This window comes from Sinocyclocheilus rhinocerous, unplaced genomic scaffold (assembly GCF_001515625.1).
Source record: "Sinocyclocheilus rhinocerous isolate Xijiao unplaced genomic scaffold, SAMN03320098_v1.1 scaffold785, whole genome shotgun sequence".
NCBI classification, from domain to species: domain Eukaryota; kingdom Metazoa; phylum Chordata; class Actinopteri; order Cypriniformes; family Cyprinidae; genus Sinocyclocheilus; species Sinocyclocheilus rhinocerous.
Window position 1 is genome coordinate 226,342 of NW_015660521.1, and position 26,968 is coordinate 253,309.

General features: G+C 35.9%; 1 protein-coding gene across 1 annotated transcript in view; it reads left to right on the plus strand.

The window, feature by feature from the left end:
• Positions 1-14,662, plus strand: part of LOC107725323 (protein FAM19A5-like) — a 45,815-nt gene extending 31,153 nt beyond the window's left edge. Inside the window, exons 4-5 of the mRNA XM_016534558.1 lie at positions 10,178-10,225; positions 13,693-14,662. Coding sequence (XP_016390044.1) covers positions 10,178-10,201 — 24 coding nt within the window. The 3' untranslated portion in view covers positions 10,202-10,225; positions 13,693-14,662. The remainder of the gene's footprint in view (positions 1-10,177; positions 10,226-13,692) is intronic.
• The last annotated feature ends 12,306 nt before the right edge of the window (positions 14,663-26,968 follow it).

Below are 26,968 nucleotides of genomic sequence, written 5' to 3' on the forward strand. Positions count from 1 at the left end.
TCCTCCTGCTCGCTTTCCGCTCACGTCCGCCTCCGTTTGCTCACGCCTGCACTGTTAGAGGCCACTAAATATCTGACACACTGGAGAATTGGCAATCCTTTGAGAGTCTGTACCCTTTTCAACCTCTCCCCTCTTCTTTTTATTGAATACATTTATGAAGCGGAGCGCGTGGCGCAGCGGGTCGCCTGATTTGATTCTGCTTCGCCTCATCCATGGGGAGGAGGGCATCCAAATTCAGCTCCGTGGGTCCTCAAAGGGGCCTGTGTGACACAGCGGTGTGTGCCTTTATTCATAATTGAGAGAAATACATTAGTCGAGTGCCAGCGTGGGGTGTTTTTTGTAATTGAAGTGGCAAGGTGTTAGCAAAAAAGAAAACACCCTTACACTCAGCGGAGTGATGCTAGGAAATCTATCTAACTTGTTATCTGTCATTGCAGGCTGTGATTTTATAAAGCCTAGCACTGATACGGTTTTGTTTCTTGTGATATAATTATATTCACAAATCAAATTTTTTTATTGTTAGCATGATTGTTTTGCATTCAGCCCTTGTGATGAAAGGCTAATTTTTTTTTTTTTTTTTTGTTATTGTTGTTTTAGTTTTGCACCTGTTCAGTTGTGCATAATCACTGAATAATTAACTGAAAGCTCATGATTCTTTGTCAACAAACCTCAAACAGCACTTCAAAAAGTCATCGAAAAAGAGCTTTACAAACCAAACTGATGAGAGACTATACTTTTTCTTTTCATTTTTTCTCAAACTTGCTTGAGATGACATACAATTCTTGGGAATTAAATCTCATTAAGTCTTAAAATGATGATGATTATCAGTGTTCTTTATGCAGTCTCAGGCATTTTTACAAGAACAAAGGGTGTTTTACTGTATATTATTATTATCTACCTTATTATATAAAGATAATCCATTATGCAGGATTTTGAAGTAAGCATTATGAAAAGTTCAGTTGCTATTTGAGTTCTCTCTCTTTCGAGTTACTAAAATAGAAATTCACAAGTCATAAATGTTTATAGTGAGACATTTGTAACATGAAACTTCTAAATAAGATGATTTTTCCAGGAAAAATAAAGCAATAGTTGTCTCATCTTGTTCCAAATCTGTTGTACATATTTTCTTTTGTGGAACACAAAAGAAGAATGAAGAATTTTGGTAACCATTTTTGGTTACCATTGATTTCAAATTCATGGAAAAACACTGAGAAATTTCTTAAAATATCTAAAAAAAATTTTTTTTTAAAAAGCAAGACTTGTATGTTTAATATAACTTTGCCTTACTGCACTGGCAGATTTTTTTCACTTGTTTATACATAAATCACATGGAAAACCTGCCAAGGTTGGAGACGTAATGCAATATATTTTGATTGTTATTGATAAAATGCTTTGAATGTCAAATACAAGCCCTAAATATATTCATTGTTGCTTTAACTGATATTTAAATTCTTGTCAAGTCACTCATTAAGTCAAATAAATCATACAAACTTTGTATATCAGGACAAAAAGCGTATATCTGCGATGTCAAAACACAGGTTTGATTGAAAAGCTCTGAACACATCCATGCGTTTAAATTATGTATTTGGTGCTCAAGAGATCGTTACGAGTAATTGCCTTATCAAAGCTGCCTCTAATCAGTATCAAAATGTTTCCGTTTATTTCCGAGCTGAGAGAATGAGCGCAGCACAACACTGGAAATTACATCTAAATGTGCCATTTCTGTTTGTCGACAGATACAGATTGCCTTGTTAAGGTTTAAGTGAATTAAACACGCGTTCTGTTCTTTGAGTTTTCTTAGCACGCATCGTTTCTTGATTTCATAAAACTCTCCTCCTCCGCCGCCTCTCCCTCTTGAAATGATTCTTTTATGTTTTTGGCGTCCTCTCTTTCGCGTTAGAAGCCCCTCTCAGCCAGCCGCCCCATCACTTAGACCACGTTTAGGCCATTTTCCATCTGAAGGATTGCCAGGGTTTCTTTGAACTATCGTTTTTGCATCCCACATGCAGCGCTTCACATTTCCCCGAGGAATATTTCGGAGATGTTTGCTGCGGGTCTATCAGGCCGTGATCAGAGTATGTCTCATATTTTCCTTCTTCTTTGAAGCCCCCGCTACCGTTTTTGATTTTTTTTTTGAAGACGTATTAGCATACCGTGGCTAGAGACTACGCTCTTCTACTACAGGATAACCAACAGGATGAAAAATTTATTTGAAACATCTTCCAAAGAAGGTGCTTTCAATAATGCATTTGTAGTGATTGAGACCGTGATATTTCAAAGAATTCGAATACCAAGAGATGAACGAATGCAGCTGCGACGGGAATCTAGATTTTTTTTTTTTCTTTAAAGACTCTTTATAGTTCATGCATGTATATGAATCTGTTAATTTATTCATTTCTTTATTCATTCTATTAACACTCTTTGTCATGGGAGCCCTGCATCGAGCAGAGAACAAAATAAAAAACACATGAAAGCCAGAGAAACACTCTCACTCCATTGTGACCTGGGCTCCCACAGGCGGCTTGAAAAGCGCATATCGCACCATCTAGCTTCTTTTGAAATTAATTTCATTGAGATGCTTGATAAAGCCTGAGAAATGTCTCCTAACTATTCGCTGACTCGCGTTTAGCAGTCATTTTCAAAGGCTACCCCATCAATATATGCTATATTACCCATCAGGTTCGTCCCTGCAGTTTGCCAGTGATTTATAATTGCCTTAATTGCTCCTCTCGCAGCCACTGGAGGAGATTAATCAATCCTTAAATTCAAAATCCAGCCGAGGCCAGTCGGAGAAACGGCCCTCGCCGCCTCCCGCAAAAGGGCGCATATCGCTTTTAATTCGTAGCCGTGCCTGCTGTTACCGTGGAAATGGAGACTAACGTGAGTGTGTTAATGCACGTCTCCCACGGTTACAAAATCACTTATCCCTGCCTAAACGGCATGAGGTTGAACGGCCGCACTCTTCCAAATGCCTTCCTTAGGCTTGTCTCACACATCAAGTGTCTGAGGAGCATATGTACAGTAGAACTGCAGAGAAATTCAATTGCAATGCCTAGCATTGTGCTATCGCGTGGTAAATTGCATATATAAACATAAGTGCATGTATTTTGAATGCACAATAATATGTTTGGGAATTAAAATAATGCCTAGATTAATAAAGGCAGTGAATGAAATGAAAATGTTGCTCATTATTAGTTCATAATACCTAATGAATTATCTAATTGAGCCTTATGTGTCACCACATTAGCATTTTTACATTATACAATACTAATCTGATCGTTATGTTATATATTTTACATTTTTTAAAGTACTAGATCAACCAAAAATGGAAATTATGTCATTATTTACTCACACACGTTGTTTCAGACCTGCATGACCCGTAGAAAGATATATTGAAAAAGTATGGGGTTTTGTCCATACAGTGAAAGTCAGGGTATGGGGTCGAAACAAAAATAAATTTCTTCTTTTGTGTCCTTCAGAAGAAAGAAGGTCATGCCGGTTTAGAACGATCAGTGTTGGGGGTAACGCATTACAAGTAACGCGAGTTACGTAATCAGATTACCTTTTTCAAGTAACTAGTAAAGTAACGCATTACTTTTTAATTTACAAATGAATATCTGAGTTACTTTTTCAAATAAGTAACGCAAGTTACTTTTTTTTTCCAATTTATTGATTGACAGCTCTCCTGTCCCCATGTTGAGAGAAATCAGAAGATGTTACTGTAGCTCTAAAATAAATATGAATATGCATTACTTTCCCTTCAGCCTGAGGCTTATTCATTTCTCTTTTGGTGAGAAAAGGCTTTTATATTTGCCAAAAATAGAACTTTTTTATTTGAAAAACAAACAAGCAAGCCCTGTGCAGATTTAAAAAGTAACGCAAAAGTAACGTAACGCATTACTTTCCACAAAAAGTAACTAAGTAACGTAATTAGTTACTTTTTTTATGGAGTAACGCAAGATTGTAATGCATTACTTTTAAAAGTAACTTTCCCCAACACTGAGAACGATTATAGAAAGATTACAGAATTTTCACTTTCTGTTGAACTATTGCTATAAGAAGTAATTGTATGATTAACATTTTGTAATGAATTTATATGTTTTCTATACAGGGCCATTCAAAAGTCTGTAATTGTTTTGTGTTTTTGAAAGAAGGCTCTTGTGCTCACTAAGGCTGCGTTTATTTGATCAGTACAAATACAGTGCAAACAGTAATATTGTGAAATATTATTACAAATTAAATGAACTGTTTTCTATTTTAATATATTTTGCAATGAAGAATGTTTTTTCTGCTGGCTTCATGTTATTTTTGGATCTACGCACCGGACTAACTTTGTGACTTGATATTGGACATCTGGCGCTGCTCCTCTTCTGTGACAATATATTTTGCAATGAAATTTATTCCTGTGATGCAAAGCTGAATTTTCAGCATTATTCTTCAGTGTCACATGGTCCTTTAGAAAATCATTCTAATATGCTGATTTGCTGCTCAAGATGCATTTCTCATTATCAATGTTAAAAACAGTTGTACCACTTAATATTTTAGTTGAAATAAAGATGCATTTTTTTTCAGGATTCTTCGATGAATCAAAAGAACAATTTGATTTGAAATCAAAATCTGTATCACTATAAATGTCTTTACTGTCACGTTTGATCAGTGTAATGCATCCTTGCTTAATAAAAGCATTAATTTTACAATAAAATTTAAATTTAATATTAATTTAAACTGGCTGTAAACTCTTATTATGGGGGCAGAAAGAAATATGTGGAACAGAATGTGTGAAACAGGCCTTGTCGTTTCCTTCAGTTATCTATTCCATCTAGTTCCATCGCTAGCGTATTTTTTGCCAGGATGGGATTGGGGCAGTTTGTAAAAGATAACAGAGCTGTATTTACTCTTTGAGAGAGTAAATAGTGTTGCTGTTAATAATATTGTTTCCGTTAAGCACTTACCTCCTGCGATGCTAGCACCTGGAGCAGTAGCATCATTTGCGCTAATGATAGCTAATCCCGATGAATCAAAAGAACAATTTGATTTGAAATCAAAATCTGTATCACTATAAATGTCTTTACTGTCACGTTTGATCAGTGTAATGCATCCTTGCTTAATAAAAGCATTAATTTAACAATAAAATTTAAAATTTAATATTAATTTAAACTGGCTGTAAACTCTTATTATGGGGGCAGAAAGAAATATGTGCAACAGAATGTGTGAAACAGGCCTTGTCGTTTCCTTCAGTTATCTATTCCATCTAGTTCCATCGCTAGCGTATTTTTTGCCAGGATGGGATTGGGGCAGTTTGTAAAAGATAACAGAGCTGTATTTACTCTTTGAGAGAGTAAATAGTGTTGCTGTTAATAATATTGTTTCCGTTAAGCACTTACCTCCTGCGATGCTAGCACCTGGAGCAGTAGCATCATTTGCGCTAATGATAGCTAATCCGCTCAATTAGCAAAGTACTCATTTGTAATCTGGGCCTCTCTGCTAGGAGGCAAGTTTACATACTCTTCATCTTCCTCTTGCAGACTAATGCCCTACGACATTCACAGTACTGTGGCGGCACACAATCCCCTGTGGTAACGCGCTAACAGAGGAGCTGTTTCAGCCGATTGTTTGCAAACACAAGAAATGGCTCCACGTCCCTGTCGCTTGCTCTCTCACTCACTCTCGTTCTGCCTCCTTCCTACTTTACCACAGGAGACCGCATTCACCTTTTTAGACCATTAATTAGCATGAACAGTTAATAGTGCCTCCTACAATGGCTGCCTCAGCAGTTTTTCCTTAGAGTTGGTGTCACCAAATCAATATCAAGTCGGGCATAAAGCACTAGAGAAACTCAGCCGTAAGAAGCAGGCCTGTGCGGTCATGGTTGCTTTTCTTAGCGATTTTTCTGTTAGAAGCAAGCCATCCCTGCACCAATAATGCATAACGTGGTGTGATTTTGTTTTCTGTACTTTATGATCGTCGCATTCATGTTTAGATAGTATGATATGACACCAGTGAGATCAGATTTTGGTCACGACTGACAGCATCGACAAGGGGTTTTAATTTTTAAAAGTGCAAAAATTGTGTTTCATAAGTAAAAATCCCATTGCTTTTCTCCGTAGCGGAATTGATTGTGAACTGTAACTTATAAACCTTTGAAGACAGACCTACTTTGAGTTACAAGGTTGTCAGTAGATGGTATTTGCTTTTGTTAAAATCAACAGCCTGCATTATTTCAACTTATTTTTTTTTAAATAATTGTGTAGAATTCCAAGTGAAAAACTACATTACCCATGATTCTGGAGAGAATCTCTACCAATCAGAGAATCTCAACCAGCAAGCTGAGCCAAAAGAACCGCCCACCATTTTATGAATACTATGTATTTAGACACACTATTCTTTTGGCATAATATATAGTAGGGAAGTATTCCATTTCAAACACTGCAATAGAGTCACTTTCCTTACGCTCTCAAATGTCTTTAATATTTTTATGCATAATATGCATATTTTGCAATAGACTCAACATATATGGGCTCTGTTATCATCATCTTTAAATAAATAGTTTTGTATTTCTCCACTGTTTTTAGTTTGTCATTCGCAATGTTGCATGGCTTTGTAGTTATTTCCCTCATTAAACAATTAAGTTCACAATATTTACAAATATATTTTTGTTTCAAATCCAAATTTGGGTAACACTGTCGATTAGAGAACACTATTCACTATTAACTAGTTCCTTATTACTAGCATATTGGCTGTTTATTATTTATAAAGCATATATTAGTGCTATATTCTATAATGGCCATATTCTAGATCCATTAACGATAAAAAAAAACTACCACAAACAACTACCGTACTTACTATAAACACACAGCAAATTAGGAGTTTATTGAGGGAAACCCTTAGTTAATATGTGTTCCCTAATCTAAAGTGTTTCCAAAATGTCTAATGTTGTGATTCTCTTCCTAGCCGGTTGGTTTGGTTCATGGCTTATAGTTCTCAAAAGAAGACCCAAAGGGAAATTATTTATAAAGCATATATTAGTGCTATATTCTATAATGGCCATATTCTAGATCCATTAACGATAAAAAAAAAACTACCACAAACAACTACCGTACTTACTATAAACACACAGCAAATTAGGAGTTTATTGAGGGAAACCCTTAGTTAATATGTGTTCCCTAATCTAAAGTGTTTCCAAAATGTCTAATGTTGTGATTCTCTTCCTAGCCGGTTGGTTTGGTTCATGGCTTATAGTTCTCAAAAGAAGACCCAAAGGGAAAAATTAATGGGATAGAATAGTTCCTAAACCTAGGCTGCTGAAAAAGTGGACAGGCACTGTTGCACTCTATTATATCAGCCATAGAGCCAAATTAGCATTTGTTGGCAATGTTCTGCATGGAAAAACATGAAATTGGACTGTTGGGAGTCTAATGTGGCTGGCGGAAAAAGGGGATTTTGTGGAGTAACCAAGGTCATTTCTTTTTGTTTTATTATTTATTTGAGCTTCAGAACAATATTATAAAGAGGAAACACAACCGTTGCAGAACAATAAACAAAATTAACTGACAAATGCATAAAAAAACAATAAATTATGGAAGTATTATTGTAAAAACAAATGCATTAAAAAATAATAAATTAAAAAAGCACAATCGTAATGTCCTGTAGGGATCTTAATGAACAAAGTATTTATCTTGCATATCATGCAGACAGGCTAATTCTACCAATTGCACTTTTTAGTTCTTCAACAAACACTGGAGGACTGTGGCTCAAACTTTCAGACACTTCATCTGGGGCTGAGATTCATCGCCAAGGCAATTAACCCGCTGTCGATCATGTCACAGCAAGCAATCAAAGATAATTCCCAAAGTTTGTCTCAGACTGCAAAACTGTGGCAAAAACCATATACAGTAGCGCACACTGAGCTTACGTGATAACGCTCTCAGAATTCCCCTCACATCTCCAGGAGAGAGAAGAATGTGTCTAGGATCTTGAAAAAGAGAAATTGGAAAAAATCAAATCAAAAAGCTTGCAGCTAGTTGCAGGATTGTCTTGTTTGCTTTCGCTGTTCTTGTTGTTTTCATTTAACAATGCAGCATGAGTGCTTAGCATTTAGATGACATGAAATGTTTGAGGAGAGGTGCAGCAGATCAGATGCACTGCGTGAAGGGTTTCACAGATAGTGCCAGACTTCCAGGGCGGAGAGGCATACGGGCAGGCGGGCACTGGAGAAAGCAGCTCTACCCATAGAATCACGGGCACTGTCAACACCATTGTGAATGACACGGTGACGAGCCAATCAGCACGGGTGCCAACGAGCGGCTTAGAGAGCCTTCTGCATGCCAATGAGTGTAGCGGGTCCAAGAACCACGAGCTTGCCAATGAAGGACTCAAAGTCTTGAGGGGTTAAGAGGTTTTTATAAACATTGAACGAGCACGTGGAAAGTTGGAAGTTTCTTCAACTTGATCTGAGAGTAAAGACTTTAAAAAAAAGCCCTGTGAAGTACAGAATACAGGGCTGGCTAATTTGAGGAGCTTTGAGAATATAAACCAGACAGCAGAGGACAAGAAGTGCTGGGCAGTGACTAACTAAAACAGACACACTATTAACCATACTGTATCTTTTAGTAGGAACTATTATTTATTCATTTATTTAATTTAGGATGGTCTTTTTTGGGTCATACTCAAACATAGATTTTCTGACTTCAGCTAAATTTATTAATTATGTTGATTTATTTATTAAAGTAGCCCTATTATGGGTTATGAAAGGTTCATATTTTGGTTTTGGGAGTCCCCAACAACAGGTTGACATGCATGCAAGGTCAAAAAACACTCTCATTGTCTTATAATATGCATTTATTTTTACCTTACATGCTCAACGACTCCCAAACGACTCGCTCAATGATTCATTTTTCCAAAACCCTCCTTTGCGTGACGCTAATCTGCGGTGATTGGTCCGATTGGTCTCATTTTCATTTCATCATGCCTTTAATGCCTAATAAGTTTGTGAGGGCATTGCTGCTTTGTGTACAGCTTTACCGGGGAAATCGATATTTTTACGGCTCCAAAAGCGGCACCTAGTGGCAAAGAATGAATTTGCATTTTCATTCAGACCAAGTTTTCACGTTTTCCCGGGTCTGCGCAGTGGGCGGGCAATATGCTAATGTTTCATGTTGACATCAACATGAAACGGTTTGGGATTCGTTTTAAAAACTACTCGTTTTAATGATTCAGAGTCGACTCTACGGTGCACTTTCAGATTTAAATCTTTGCAGGATGTTTTCATTCACTTAGAGCTGTGTTACACACTGCATGAAAGGTAATTTTCAAAAATCCATAATAGGGGCACTTTAACATGTTGAGATTGATACTAATCATAAAGGACTACTCGTTTTTTATTTTATTATTTTATTTTACGGAAGGGTTTTTATCCTCTTTTCCTTTTATTTGTTCGTTTTATTCTTTTATTTTTCTCAAATTCATTTTAATGTATAACCTTATTTCATTTTAACTAATTTATTCTCTTTCCAATGTTTACTACTTACATTTATTGTTTTTTTAATATTTGTATTTCTTGTGAAACTTTTTAAGATTACTATTTTAAAAAAATGTTTTTCCTGCAAAACACTTTGAATTACCACTGTGTATGAAATGTGCTATATAAATTTGCCTTGCCTATAATCTCAAAACACATACCACTGATCAGTCTCAATAACATAATAAATTAATACAAAAATAATAAACAATTAAAGGAACCAACATGTTTCAATTAATCATTATTTTAAAAAATGGTGGAAAATCACAATTAGCACATTTAAACGGCCTATTTACTCTGAACTTTAACCTTGGGAACATTTTCCACACAATCTCTTAGTTTTAGCTTAGTGTTTTGCATTGCAATACTTATTTTGTATTTTGACAAAAAAAAAATGTTGTTTCAGGTTATTGACAAATTGACAACAAAAAATTTGCAAAACGTAGTTATAGTTTATGGTTGAATCTATTTCATATTATTTAATAAACGTTTATGTTATAGAATGATGTTTTTTATAGTGTTTCTCAACCATTTGAAATCTTTTGCATGACTGTAAAGTCAAGGGATGTATTTTTCATGTTATTTAGTAGAATTTAGTTATATAACACAGGTCTAATGAAATATCTGACCACTATTTCCTTTCTTCTTCTTTTTTTACAGCCTCTGCCCAAGGAGCCATCCTAAAGGACTTCAGATTGCTGTGAGGAGGTGAGTGGTGCTTCAGTAAGATTATATCTTATCTTGCTCTGTTTGCTTTTCCCAAGTAAGCCATCATTGTCTCTAAATCTAATATGCAAAGACGGTGATCGTCCAGCGAGTGGGTCCGAAGCAAAACGCGGCGACCGACAAGAGTGCTATCACAGCGTTGGCTTTAAAGCAACATGACAGATACAGAGCACAGGTACAGAGGTGAAATAAGGCAGAGCAGAAATCGAGTGGAAATCTTATCATTTATCCAGCCAATTGTGCCCCGCCGGTGCTGATGAAGTTGTGTTAAGAGTGATGCACCTGATCAGTGGAAGGGCTAAAGCTGGATTAGAGGGCAGCTGGGGGCGCCGGTTTTGCCGCGGATCAAGAGATGAAGGGAGAAGATGATGTTGCGGGACGTGAGCTGAAACCCAAAATCCCTCGTGTTCTGCCTCAGTAGTGATTGCAGATGGCGCGATGGTAGCAAAGAAGGAGATACGGTTATATTTAACAAGATATATTTACATGCCAGCTGTTGTTTGTCTTTCCGTCATGCTTCTAGCGATTCCCAGTGAGTGTACATGGCTTGGGAAAGACTGTAGTTTTGCAGTGCAGAAGGATAATATGCATACAGGAATTTGCATAAATGTATGTTAATCCTTGAGGCAATTAGCACCTGTCGGTTTCTCAGCAATAGCTTTCCGGTCTTTTCATTACATGGCAAAATAATATGCTGAATATTGTTCTAAAACCGCCACCAACATCATTTTTCCTGTGTTGAAAAGTGTCCTTTGGGAAACAATGCCTTTTCACGTCAGTGTTATTCCAACAGTCAGAGCTATATTTGAGTTGCACATGCCTTTATTTCTTTGAAAAGCACTTTATTAAAAAGCTAGTCATGAGGGAAGACTTTTTATTGAAAAGCTCCATTATAAAAGTGTCCAGAGTGAGCACTTAAGGAACATCTCAGAGGGAAGCTGTTGTGTAAGACTTCTGGGGAGCATTGTAGGCTTTGTGGGTCCGCGGTGGTTCTAGGAAATGAAATTCTGTATGGCGGTTCTGGTTCATGCCAGTGTTATCAACATTTCCAGCATGTTGCGTCCTCTACCCTCAAAAGAACGCCGCGTGTATCGTAGGCAATCACGGAGAGATGGAGAAACGGCAAAGAGGGATCGCCATAAATATTTACTTGGAGAGGAACTGGAATGTACGAAATTGTGTTCTGATTACATTGACGTGCATTAAAAATTGATTCGAGTAATTTGGGGGAATGTCTGATTTACAAATCCCAATAGCTTTTTTCTCTAACGCAAGGGTTCCCAAATTTACTGCTGTAAAAAATTAGATAATTACATAATGTTTTCAATTCACCTATTAATTATGGCTGATGTTACTGTGTTTTGATAATTGACTGAATACTTAGCTTTGTGGAGATGAATACGCAGTTGGCACGCTAAACACTAAAAGCCTGTTCCCTTTATGAAAATTATTTTTGGAAAAGAGATTTATCCTCTATAATGATGTTTAACTGTCTTAAAAAATAATACTTTAACTGTTCAAAAAAAGTATCACAGCCCAGTTTCAGAAAATGTTTGGAGATTTTAACATTTATGTTTTTTCTATAGATAGTAAAATCATGAAAAAAATTTTTTTAAAAACTTTAGAGTGAATTAATTTTTTATGCACTTCCATAAACTTTTCTTTAGCTAAAACATGGCACTTGCAATGCCAGGGTCATGGGTTCGTTTCCCAGACATTGTGTGAATTGATTATATGTATGCAGTATCTGGAATGCATTAATTCAATGTAAGCCACATTGGATAAAAGCATCTGCTAAATGCATAAAAGTGTCTTCAGTATTAATGATGTGTACTGTAAAAATTGCTTGTAAACTATAGTGATCACACAAATTGCTGATGCAGAATCTAATTCTCAAGTCATTTTCTAGAATTTGTTTATTAAGACAAACTTGTCTAAAAGAAAATATATGATGTTCTACTTAAATCAAAAGATCCTTCATACTGTGCACTTATGGTAAGATTATATTTTCATTATGTATTATATAAGTTGCCAAGGGTGGGATTGTTCACCTTACTTTTCTGAACTTTTAGAACTTTTTTCAGTTGTAAATGCCTGCTCATTAGGATATTTTTCAGTGTTTTACCCACCGTAAATGAATAGGTAACTATGGTAGCCAGGTTTTTCTTTTCCTCTAAACCATATCCTTTTATGCCTCTATACTTCTGTTTAACATCATTAAATGATTGTGCATTTCTAGAATCTTTCTGTGGAGAAATTGTCACAGAGGCTGTATGCTTATCGAGTGCCAGACTTTTTCTGAATATCAGGGTCTTTAAACCTTAAAGAGGCAAATATCCACACATTCTGACAGGAAAGAGATTAAAGACACTTTTATTCAACCAGAAACTTGCATGTAAACATAGAAAAATATTTCTACTTGAAGAAGTAGACTTTTGTTGTTTTAAGACTCAAATACTGTATGTTTTTTTTCCTCCAAATTTAATTGGGACTCGAGTCTAAATCTCAGACTCAAGTTCACTTTAAAAATAACTTGGCAGCCATTACTTTAACTCATCCAATTAATTTAACAAATTTAACTTAATTTATGAAGTTATATGATATTCAACTTTTTAAAGGCGGTTTAATATCATTTAAGTTGAAATGACTTGTGCAGCCATGCTTAAAAAAACTTGGCAGCAACTGAATGTTTTAATTGCAATACGTGTAATTTTTTTTTTTTTACAGTGTTTGTAATTTTTTTTTTATTAAGTATTTTCTATGAACTGGCTTAACCGGTCACAGATTCTTCAGCGATTCATTGTCAATCAACTCGCTGGTCAAAAAGTGTGCGAACCCTGAACAGTGAGCGTGTGAGATTTTCTATGCAGAATATCACAACTACTACAGCAACAAAGCACAAAAGAGAGCTTAATTATGCACTTTGATTAAAACAGAGCAGAGAACTGTACTAAAGCATGATTGTATTTAAAATAACTGAATATCTTAGCAGGACACCAGCTCGGAGGAAACAATGCTGATTAGGCGATGTACATTTACATATTCCATTTTATTTCTCTAAATGCAAATTAACACTCAGACAACGGGTGGCATAATTCTCCCTTTAAAAACTTAATGGTGCCGCAAGACGAACGCAGCCACGTCGAAAGGCCCGCGTGTAACAAAATAATCATTTCACTAAGGCTTTCGTGCTAAAGAACACAGGCATTCACCCTCTGCCATTTACATTTTTCAAAAGCATGTGCCTTTCAAAGCAGCCGCTCTTCAGAACGCTGTCATATAAAAATCATCATTCGCTAAGTAAACAAACAAAAGAGCCACAACATCAACAAACATGAAAAGGCGAGGCAGGAAAAGGTAATGCAGGTCATTTTTTCTTGCCTTTGATCAGCCGCAAAATGCATTTCCCTAATGTCCCCACCGATGGTTTTCTCTTTGTGTGTGCGCAGGTTTGCTGACATTCACAGGAGCGACGCCAAACAGGACTCATCCATCAGCCCCCACACATTTGTGTCCATCCTCTCATTTCGGAGCTAAAGATATCAGCTGCCCCTCTCCCCGTCACCCTCCAACAGGAAATGGAATCCGTGCGCCATGGTGCAGTCAGTCAAGCGTCTCTACAGTTACATGCAGGTCATCGAGTCCCAGCGGCCGTCATCGTCTCACAGCTGGGGACACGCAACATTTTCAATCAAACCTTGACATAATTGAACTGTTTAAGTTTTGATCTCAAAATGCATTAGCTAGGACAACATTTCACTCGCTTTCCATCCAGTTAAACCGTCAGAGGAGACTGTTCGTGTACCTTTCAGACTAAGATTACGTAAGTTCCTCGCGAAGAGCGGCGAGGCTGTTGCGTAAGAACCATTTCGAAGGACCCCAACTGCGTCTTCAGAGCAAGGACATGTCGTCGATGAAAGGCCAAGGATGTGCAGAGACCTATAAACGTACCTCAGAGCTCAGGCTCTCTGTAAAAGGACGTGTTTTCCTATGGAATTGAGAAGCAGCAGATGACTGATGTGTCCTGTAGATTTGACCTCTCGCGGTTTGACTATATGGATTGTGTGCTGTTGAGCTCTGTCTGAGAATGGCAATGCACTGATGCCCTCAACTCTAATCATGGTTGATTTAAAGATTAGCAAACAATGTGTGGATGTCATCTGTCCCTTCCTCTCTGGGGCGTCTCTTTCACTCTCTGCTTTAAATGTCTGTCTCTAATGGATATATCATTTCTATCGATACTTTATTTTGACTGTAAATTGACACTTGCGATGGGGTGTTGACCTAGATAGGAAATAAAAAGGTGTGTCCATGTAAATGTGCACAACGCTTTGGGGACTCTCTCTATATTGGGGGCCGTGCTGATTTGCTGCTTAAAGTCAATGTGAAATCATAATGCATATTTAGTTTCGTAATAAATGGTCCTGGTTTATTTGTGAATGATTCATTGGTGCAATCACTATACCGTTCAAAATTTGTGGTTAGTAATATTGTTATTTTTGAAAGAAGTCTGTCATGCTCACCAAAGGCTGCATTTATTTGATCAAAAATACAGAAAAACTGAAATATTGTTGCAATTTAAAATGACTTTTGTATTTGAATGTATTTTAAAACGTAATTTATTCCTATGATGGTAAAACTGAATTTTCAGCATAATTACTCCAGTCTTAAGTGTAACGTGAGCCTTAGGAAATCATTTTAATATGATGATTTGCTGCTCAAGATGTTTTTTTTATTTTTTAATCAGTGTGGAACACAGTTGTGCTGTTTGATATTTTTGTGAAAACCGAGATTTTTTTATTTTTTTTTGGTTGGTTGGTTGGTTGGTTGGGGGGATTTTAGTACTTCAAGTAAAAAGTTCAAAATAAATTAGCATTTAGATAACAATATAAAAGTCTTTACTGTCACTTTTGATCAATTTAGTGCAAATTTAAAGTAAAAGATTAAAAAAGAAACACTCACTGACCCCCAAACTTTTAAACGGTAGTTTAAATCTGAAAATCTTTGTTTTTATATTCCTTTATTAAAACATATCTCTTAAAAACACTTTAGTTTTTGAAGAAAATTAATGATAGTCAATAAAATCATATTTTTGCATGATCCAATCAGATTGCAATAGGATGAATAATCCTATCACATATTTTTTTTCTTACCCAATATTCTGTTTAACTCAGAAATGCATAAAAATTAAGTTAAATACTTTGTAAATGCTGATTCATATCATCAGACAGTCTAAATTAATCGACTTGGTAAACATTCTTATTGTGCACAATTCATTGGTACATGTTAATTCACCTCTGAAACATCTTTTCTTTGGTTAATGGCACTTAAATCTCCCAAAAAAAACAAAAAAACAATGATGGTGGTATTTCAGGTGTTGAGTAATCCTTCTAAATAGACTGTAACATCCAGTTAAATTCCAATGGCTAAAATGTACATTATTTCCTTGGAATATTCAGTTTCATTTGGAAATACGTCACGATACATCACGGAAATACATGGTAAAACTTATAGTGCATTGAAAAAAATGCTGTTTCATGTTGACTTCAAGTATGTGAACGATATTTTTTTGTGTTTTGCTCTTTGTTTCCTCTAATATTGAGGCAGTCTGCTTTTCACAAATACACCGATCTATTGTCAAATAGGTTCTCCTCGTGGCCAGTGGAGAAGATGAATCCATATGATGGATGTAACTGGTTGCATATAGCAGCGAAGTCCCGTAAGATTAAAGAGCGAAAGAATATGGTCACTTTCAGTGAACAGTAGTAATTCATCAGTCTCATGGGCTAGCCCGGCTCCCTGAGTTGTGAATTTTAATGGTGTTTTTATGGTTCCTAATAAAGTCTGTTATGCTTCTGGCAAATATGCAGAGCACGACATCGCTCGCTTCCAATTACTGAGAAACTGAAAGAGCGAAAGAATATGGTCACTTTCAGTGAACAGTAGTAATTCATCAGTCTCATGGGCTAGGCCCGGCTCCCTGAGTTGTGAATTTTAATGGTGTTTTTATGGTTCCTAATAAAGTCTGTTATGCTTCTGGCAAATATGCAGAGCACGACATCGCTCGCTTCCAATTACTGAGAAACTCAAGGAGATTCAGTGTTCATTCGTTATGGCGTATAGTTATTTAGGAATAACAGGACTGTCTCTCTCTCTTTCTTTCTCTCATGGATTCTCTCTCTACCCGTGTATGTGGAGTAGAGTGACAGTAATTTCCCCTCCTCGCTCAAAGTGTCTGTAACCTGTCCCAGATCCACTCCAGGTTTTCCATTTCCTGCTCCTCGCTCGATTCACACTCACTGGTGAGAGAATCCAAGGGGTCAAGGTTTGGCTGGTTAGCATGGTCCGGTTTGCCCCTGTTGGTAGACATTGCAACTACACCTTCTGGTGCAAAAAGGTATCTTCTTCATTGACAGCCATTTAGAATTCAAGCAACATTCAAATAGTAAATATTTTGGTAAGACTTTAAAATAAGGTTCCGTTTCTTAACTATGTTTAATGCATTAACTAACAGCAACTAACAAGCAATACATTTGTTACAGTATTTATTAATCTTAGTTAACCTTAGTTAATAAAATACAGCTGTTCAATGTTAGCTCAGTTCGATTAAATAACACTAATATATACAGCTTTTGATTTTAATAATGTATTAGTAAATGTAGGAATCAACATTAGCTAATAAATGCTTTAGAAGTATTTTTCTTAGTTTAACTAATGTTACAGATGGAATCTTATTGTAACCAGTGTTTCTTTAAATTGCACTTTTATTACAGTAGATATTTTACCAGTGCCATATATTATTTGTCAAATGGACTTGTGAAATATTATGTATTATATTATTTATTATATTTTTCTGTGTGCTGCTTTTGATGTCATAGCACAGGATAGTCAATAATGAATTTTGTTTCTGGTTCAGAGTAAAAAATACCTTTTTTTGCAAGCAGCTGATATATTAAACCTTTAAATAATATTTCATTTGATTATAGTTTATATTTGACCAATGCCAGATATTTTTTTGTGAAATGCACTTCTTATTTTATAATATTAATAATATAATCATAATTTATCTAATAATATTTATTCTATTTTTCTGTCTGCTGCCTTTGACAGCACAGCACAAAGAAACATTAAAATAATATTTCAAGTTAATTTTTTATGATTACGACTTTACATTTCACAATTTTGACCTTGTTTTGACCTTCTCATATTTCTGATTTTATACCTCATAATTATTTTGTGCCATAATTGAGAATGTTTTACATTTTCGATTCTCAAAATTCAAACTATATATTCATTAATAATGAATTAATTTCTCATTGAATTAACACTACTTTTATTTTTCATGACTTTAGTTCCTTCTTTATTTTTTACACTGAAACGAGAACAGGCTTCAATAGACAAAGGCTCTCTTCACTAAATATTTTGTTTTTGTTGATTTTTCTTGCAATAATATTTCACAATCATAATTTTTCAGAATATTAATAGCCTATTAACACTGTTTAACACATGGCGGTATCAGAGTGATCCTGAAGCGAGAGAACACCGGCGGTCCCATTTTCAATGAAACGTTCCTCGCTTCAGGCAAAAATCACACAACTCCGCTGCTTCTCCGCATTGCTGTCTATGACTTTATCCCTGAAGTGCTGTTGTTACAGGTTGATGTTTACTGCTCTGACAGCATTATTCTTTTACATTTCAAATGACGTCCCAGTGAGATCCTGCAAGACCTCAAGGCTTCTGCCTCCACTGTACCTGTGATTTATTATTTATCAATAGGAACAACCACATTAATGGCCGGAAAGCCCGCGATCTTTATTTCATTTGCACATTGGCATCAATTCCTGTGATTCCTAGGTGACATTTATGTACATATTTGCTCATCGTGAACGGTGCTTGCGGTTATGGGATCAATAAGGCCATAACATCAAATCACGAGTGCAGAACGGTCCTGAGAGGTTGCGTTATTATGGCAATATCTCTGCCGTTGACCTGCTGTATCAAGCTCCAGTACACCCGTATGATCTATCCGTCAGTGCTAACCATGAAGGAAGCCATCACCTGTCACATTCTCATGACTTAAGGCAACATATGGCTGCAGTGCATGTAATTCTCATGTATTCTCAACCGGAACTTGAGCGTGTTCTGTGGGATGCTGATGTTGAAAGAGTTGAGGATGCACTGCTTCACTCTACCAAGGCATTTCTGGTAGTTATCCACCCTGAGGCATCTGTCATTAAGTTTATATAATATAAGCGTAATTGGGGTTTATGCCCAGATTAAGAGATCGTTACACTTAATTACGACGAATCATGCTCTAAGATGTCTGGGCCAGAAGATATAAAACAGCCGATAGTGTGAGAATGAATGAAGCATGCAAGTGCATAATTACCATGTTTTGTCGTCTTAAAGATCCTGATATTAAAATTACATGCACAGGATTTTGTAATCCATGCAAAAATTTTTTGAGCACTCAAAAATTACATTTTAATAGCAGTGCATGAAAATGAAAATTTGCTGTTAATTTACTCACCCTCAGGACATCCAAGATGTACTGTAGATAACTTTCTTTCTTCAGTAGAACATTAAAGATGTTTTTAGCTGAATCTATGGTCCTTGGTGATTCATGAAGTGCAAGTGCAATTTTGAGAGTCAAATTAATGACTGCTGCTCTTGATGATAAATTGAGGTCTTTACGATGGATTCAGTTCACATGTAATTTCCCCCACATACGTCAACATGCAACAAAGCTTACTCCAGGACCGTTTGCTTGAGGCTATTGATTATAGATAATAATGCTGTAAATAATGTTCCTTCTCTTGCACAGACTGATTGTTTCACTTCACAGGAACTCAATATATCCGAAGCTGCCAAAAACCACGGATTCAGCTAAAAATCATCTTTAATGTTCTGCTGAAGAAAGAAAAGAAAGTCACCTATCTTGGATGGCCTGAGAGTGAGTAAATTAATAGATCACTTTCATTTTAGGTGAACTATTCCTTTAATATTATTCCTTTAATAAAAATGCTAAATGTCCGAATTATATTAAGTCAAGTAGCCTTTATTTTTCTATTTTTGTACAAGAGAGATTGTTTTAAAGCAGCTTCACAGTTTTGAACAGTATTATCAGAATTCAATGTTCAATGTTGTTGTTGTTGTTGTTTTTAGATTTATTTTTGGCAGCTAATTCAGCTATAAAGGAGATCCACCAAAGACAATAGTGTCATTTTTCAGCTAAATTAGTTCAAGATTCGTTTTCATCCAATAGTGTCAGTCCAGTCCAGTCAATAATATTGCTGTTATTAAGTGCTGTTATTAACTAGACCCCAAATAAGCAAGTCAAAGGCTACAGTGGCAAGGAAACCAAACTCCATAAGGTGACAGTAATGGAGGGAAAAAGCCTTTAGAGAAACCAGGTACAGCATTACTGACCACCGACTGTGCAGCATGCATTTGCACCTGCGGTGTTCTGCTTTGCATTGCTCTCAAAAGCCCAGATATAATGGCTGCTCGAGTTGGTTGGAATCTGGCAACACAAAAAATTGATCTGAATTATATTATAAAACAGAAAATTTATTATGTAAGCAAGTCCTGGCTGAATATGTTGATGGGGTATAAAAGTCTAACTGCCAGAATCACTTTATATTTTAAAAATAAATAAATAAATACAATTTTAAACTCTCAGGAGTGAATTTGATAATCACTAAACACAATATTTCAGTGCAGAAATCTGAGTCTTCTTTGCAAACCACTCACTATCTAGTTTAGCCTAGTAAATTAGCTACTAAATGCATGGCATGTAGTGCAAACACATCTCCTATGTAAATTAGTTTTATTATAGATTGCGTCTTGTTTACAAAATTCAGTGCTGTTTGCTTAGTGCGATTAATGTCATATTATTACCACCTGTGGAAAAACAGGCAATCATGAGTGTGGCCTTTCTTTCTTGCCCGTTCCAGCTGAAGGGCGGAATTCGAAAAGTTTTCAAGAATGTTCCTTACTGCAATTAATGCAAAAAAAAAAAAAAAAAAGTTCTTAGAAGCATATAGGTTTATAGGTTGAGTTCCTGTTGATAACCCTACGCCTACAAGTGTGCAAAAACATCGAATAGTAATAAAATGTAATAAAATAATGGAATAAAATGTTTTATATATGACTAGTTTTGTAATGTTGTGATTCCTAATGTTTGAAAATAAATGAAAAATATATTAAACATCCAGATTTGTATTAATATTTTCAATCAGTTTTTTTTGTTTTCCATTTTCATTTTAAATTTAAATTTTTTAAGTTTTAGTTTTACGTTTCAGTTTTAGTTTTAATGAATTATAATAACCCTTTCAGCATCTCTTATTTTCTTCAAGAATTTGAATTCATCTTTTGAAAAACAAGATAAGAAATCTTCTTAGAAATACAAAATATTCTTAACTTTTTTTTGGTTTAGCTAAAAAAAGAAGAAGAATACAATAGTTTATTTATAAGAATGTTTGTGAATCCAGCAACAGGTTTGCATAATTTCTTTGAATTGGGTGCTAAAACCTTGCAAACAATGTGTGCCAGTGAACAATGCTAAAAGTAGGTGTAGTTAATTTTTTGTGAATGTTAGTGAATTCTCTCCTCAGAGAAAACCACAGCTCCTGGTTGTTAATTTGGATGAAGAAAGAGACATATAAAGAGGAAGGAACCCCATAAAAATTACAGCCCATAAGCATGTGAGTGTTAGAAATCTGCTCCTCACCCACCTCACTCTGAGCATTCACTCGGAAAACACACTCTCATAGAGATGCTCATATACTGGAGCAGAGAATGAGACCCGATACCCGCCTACAGCCAGGCCCTCAGGACACTTCCTACATATGTGTGTAGTCATTTTCTGACGCCTTCATGAAATTTTAAATATACATTTTTTAGCTGCAATTAGTAGCATATGAAAATCAATTTTGTTTTTTCTCTGTATTTGTGTAAACATGCTTTTTCTGAATGAGGAGGTAGGCCTGTGATGCATATCAAGTCATATTTCAGAAAGCACAGCAGTAAACAAGCACAAACCTGCATTAAAGTATATGAAATGGCATTCAAAACTCATTTTACTTCTATGCGTTTCCAAGTGAAACAGAATATTCTATGAGAAGCAAATGTAGGATGAGACTTCATCTTATTTGTTGGTTATTTATTGACCTGGATGTAAGTTTGCAGTGGATTTGTGTGGGACTTTTTGTCTACATTTGGAGGATGAAGGTCAAGTTTACCTTCCACACCATCTCAACTGTCCCAGTGGTCACACTTCTTTTTCAGATCTGCCATTATTTGCTATTATTGGCATGACCTATTATTTATTATTGCTTTAGATCAAACAGCATCTTAACAGCATTACACTTATATTATTAAACAGCAAACACGTACAAAGTTTGAGAATGATGCCTTTGAATAATTGTTTTATTTGTTAAGGCATATGGACGTATAATGACAAATATTTGTTAATTAGAATGAATAGATGTTTTAGCTCCATATAGTGTTCTTGATTATATTTACCAGCTAAAGTTGTTATATTTTAGGGTGGTCACCATTAGGGCGATTAGTGTTTAATGGAAACTTAATGGAACTTTCTTCCATTTTGTTAAGTATATACTTATTTAACTATAAAATTTTATATAACTCTATACAACTTTTTCAGAGCTCAACAAACTGATACACAAGCTATACAAACTAAGAAACATCACTTGAAACAACCATAAGTTGAAAATGCGCAAATATTCCTGAAACTATGGTTTCCAGTTTTCTCAACTTCCGATTTTTTTTTTTCAAAATACCACTAACACCACTAAGGTCATATTCCCAAAAATTTACAATTTGAATGTAATGTCAGTTTGTGTAAATGCAATCATTATTACATTAATCAACTGTGTAAATTATTTAAAACATTTACAAATATATTTTTTGGCAGATGCTTTCATCTGAAACGAAGATGAAATATCTACTTGCTTGGCCTATATGAAATGCCAAAAAATTTGCAAATGATTACATTTTGATTGTGTAAACAAATATATTTATCTTTGGTATAATGTGCACTGATTAATTATACACAATAAGACCAGGAACATTTGAAGTCCTCAGTGATATTAGAATGAGACCGTGAGAAGTAAGTGTTCTTTTCCTGCCTTATAGTTTACCCTTGCAAAACAGCCAGCATACTTTTTGGCATCCTAACTTCACTTTAGTGCAATAACAGGGCTGCATTGCCTCAGGACATCTCTCAAAATGCATTTTCCTGGAAATACTGACGCTGTGTTTAATATTATTTGTCTTCTCCAGGGCACCCGGCCATCTTTGTGCTGGTATGCCAAATTGGATTGCACTTCGCGGCTCGATTATTTTTCTCTTTTTCTCCTGTTTTTCGTTTTGATGTCAATCCTGCCGCAGCCACAGAGGCCGAGATAAAATGAGACCTCTGTTTTGATAATAATTTGTCACAATAATCGAAAAGACGTTTGTCATGTTTGACTGGGTAAATTGAATAAAAGACAGTAAGCAGACACTGTGTGTAAAGAGATTTTTATATACTTTTTAAAAAATACAAATATCCCTGACAAGAAATCTTTAATTCGTTAATACATACATCTTCATTGTTATTTAGGAGGGAACATCGGCTCGGGTAGGATCAAAGTGTAAAAACGCTTTGCAAAACAGCCTCCAATGAGAGTGAATATGAAACAAGACGTGTGATTAAAATCAGGCAGGCATAAACAAGACAGCAAAAAAAGCAGACTTTGCAGAAAAAAAAATCACAGAGTTGCATCGATTCATTACGGCGTGCTGTGTGAAATATCTGTGCGTTTGTACACAGCAGATCGGGCAGCTGGCTGCAGGGCACACACACACACACACACACACACACATACAGTTTACATACATCATCAAATGCGAATCTAACACTTCACCTCCCATTACAGCAGAGAGAGCCAAAGAGACGGACATCAGCTAAATTATGGACCAAATAAGTCATAGTTTATGTACTTGTGCGTTCTTATTTCAGAAGGTCACGGCCACCTGATTAGATTCTATATGTATTCTGAAATATATTTCAGCACCAGGGCCTGAGTGGACATGATTTTGCCATGGAAACAAAGCAGAGGTAATAAAAATACCCTCCACCAAGTAAATGTATAAAATTTGTGTTATACAACATACAGCCACAACATCCGAGCAGAACATTGGCTAACATTGCAGTTAGGTTCTCTCAAAGTTATGAACAGCACTGAAAAAAAATGATTCATTGAATTTTAATTTTAGGGTAAGTGGTAGCAATCGATTTATTTAGCTACATTTAAATAAGCAAATTTAGTTGACTAACTTTCAAATTTTTTTTTATTTAAATGTAGCTAAAATAAATTGTTTGCAACCACTTACCTTAAAAAAATGTAGTATAATTTTTTTCAGTGAGTGCTAGGGGTGGCGCATTAGAAGTAACGGGAGCTGTGTAATCAGATTACGTTTTTCAAGTAATTAGTAAAGTAACTAATTTTTGTTACTTTTTCAAATAAGTAATGCCAGTTACATTTATTGACTGACAGCTCTCTTGTCCCCATGTCTTTACTGTAGTCCCCATGTCTTACTGTAGTTCTAGACTAAATGTGAACATGCATTTACTCATCTCATTTGCACAAAAACAGATTCAGTATTCCTCAAAATGAATAAAAACTTTGAAATGTCTTTGCTGCTGACCTTTCATGATCCAATCCAACCATGATAATAAGCCAAAAAAAAATAAAAAATTGCAATCCAGAATGGCAGCACAGCTAAAAGGTTTGTTTGAGCTGCACCCTCTACTGTACAGACAGGGACTTACATTTCAGCCTGTTTATTCAATTCAGTTTTGGCGTGAAAGCGCTTTTACCTTTGCCAAAAATTTAACTTTTTTAATATTAAAAACAAACAAACAAGCAAGCACAGCCCAGATGAGAAAAGTAATGCAAAATTCATGTAATGCATTACTTTCCATAAAAAGTAATTAAGTAGCCCAATTAGTTACTTTTTAAGGAGTAACAATATTGTGATGCATTACTTTTAAAAGTAACGTTCCCCGACACCGGTTATGAACAAACATTCTTCCAGTGTTATATAACACTGAACTAACTAAATCTGAATAACGACAGTAGAGCTGCTGATCACTGAAGTGAACTTGTTTCATACTGAATTAACTTTACGCTTTTCGTACAAATATAATTTTGTACAATGCAACCAACCCATGTTGAAAAAAACAGCATATGCTGGTTAGGTATGTTTTGAAGCATAACAGCTGGTTTAAGCTGGTTTGAGCTGGTTATGAGCTGGTTTAAGCTGGTCATGTGCTGGTCCTAAGCAACTAGCTCCTGCTCAGGACTAGCTCAGAACCAGCTTATAGTCAGCTCATGACCAACTAAGGACCAGGTTAAATCAACTGCCATGCTTTAAAACATACCTAAACAGCATATGCTGTTTTTTCAACACAGAAAAGAAAAATGCTCAAAAACATGAAAAAAACCTAGACTTTTTGAACATTCAAAGAGCAATAAGAAATGTTTTTATAAGCTAAGGCTAGAATACACTAATCAATTTTTGCCCTGATTTACAGTCTGATTTACAGAAGTTGATGCTAGTTATCAAAAGTCATTGCAAGTCTGCAGATTTGAGCTGACAGGTTTCATAAAAAAATTGCATAGTGTATATTGGTCACAGACAGATTTTTTAGACTAAGAATCCATACAGTTGGAAAATATCAAACATGTTTAGATTTAGAACACATATTGGTTTTATTTGTCATGCATTTCCTAGCAATAAGGTGCAAGTTTCTGCGTGAGTTTGTTGTGATTTGAACAACTTTAAAGTCTGACTTTAAAGTGTGTGATCTAGAGTCATTTTTTTAGTGTATGAGGCCAGTTTTTCGTCTGTGACAAAGTCGGTAAGTGCATAATGCCTAGCATTTTAAAATATGTTCAGATTTTAAAAGTCATGTAGTGTATTCCAGCCTTCAATTGGAGCATTAGCGAAACTTTCTTAGAACATTTTTGTTAGCTTGGAACACTTGACACTCGACAGCTCCAGAGTGCAGACTAGCAAGTGCTGTTTTCTTGCCCAAATGTAACCTCCTTGGTTTGTTTAGTCTTCACCGCTGAGTAAACTAAGAACGAAAGTAACTTCTCAGAGCCAGACATAAGGCGTTCTGGATCACTAGTTGTTAATCAAACTGAGGCAGTGTAAACACATGTGGAGGAGGGCAGCAGCTGTGGTTCAGTGGTGCATGGCAAATTCCTCCGTCAACCATAATGCCACTCCCAGCTCTGCACTTATTTACTCAAGATAGGCACAGGTGTGCATGCATTAGCAGTTATAATAGCCATAGGAACCTGCAATTGGCCAAAACGAGATGGATTTGCATAACTTTCCACCGCCAATTGTCTGCAACTGCAGCCAAGTTTACTTTTGCAGCAAGCTGTTACTGTAAAACCGTGTGTGTGTGTGTGTGTGGATAGATTGTCATGTTTGCTGACAGTGACATAGGCTATTAGCCGTTTGAGGCTAGTCTATGTTGTTTAAACCTCTTAGCCTTGGAGATCAATATGGTATAACTGAGTCTGTGAATGTCTATCAAGTTGACATCTCTCCGTTGCACTGCCGCAGCGAGGGGAATTGGCACAGCTGTGTTTTGCAGGGTGGGGATTTTGTGTTTGGGCCACTTGAGGAAGCAAAATGTCAGGAAAATGTCAGAAACTCATTTAGAAAGTGGTGTTGCTACAGAGATAAATCTCATCTTAATTATGTGAGCGGAGCAAAAAGGCCTTATGTTTGAGGACAGTCATAAAGATGGAAAGGTTCTGTGTGATTTGGGAGTTGATGGCACACCTGGCGTAACTGAGAGTTTTGCATTACGCTGGTATGTGAAGGCAGACGCAGCAAACTTCAGTACTCAAGGGGGCGATAAAGTTCCCTTCAGATGCCTGTGCCATTGACCTGAATGTTATTTAGACAAGTTGGTATTCATACTGACATTAACTAACTTGCTTATTTGCTAGGTACTTCTAAAACTGTTTAATATGGTTTACTTGCGTTGTGATCTGACGAATTTTGGAACTAAAAAATGCACAAAAAAAAAACTTGTTAAAGGTCTCTGTGTACTTGCATAGAGTACTTATTTCCATACTTATGTATCAAATACTTATTTCCATACTTATGTATCAAACAAATCCTTGTTTGTTTTTAGTATTAAAATTAAGTATGAAATCCATACTTATTTCATTTTTTTCACGTTTTGTTATGTTGCTGCCTTATGTGAAGCTGCTTTAAATTACTTTTTTCCACATCAATCTACACTCCATACACCATACTGACAAAGCAAAAACAGAATTGTCACAACTTCGTAAATGTATTAAAAAAAATGAAATAAGTATATTGCATAAGTAACTAAATATTTAGCTGAAGCACCTTTACAGCCTCAAGTCTTTTTTGTTTGATGCGACAAGCTTTGCTCATCATCATTTGACAATTATCTGCCATTCTTCACCTCGCCTCTTCACCTCTCAAGCTTTGTCAGGTTGGATGGGGACAGATGCACATTTTCAGGTTTCTCCAGAAATATTTGATTGGGTTCAATCCCAGGCTGTGGCTGGGCCACTCAAGGACATTCACAGAGTTGTCTATAATTGACTCTTGCTGTGTGCATAGGGTCATTGTCCTGTTGGAAGGTGAACCTTCTGC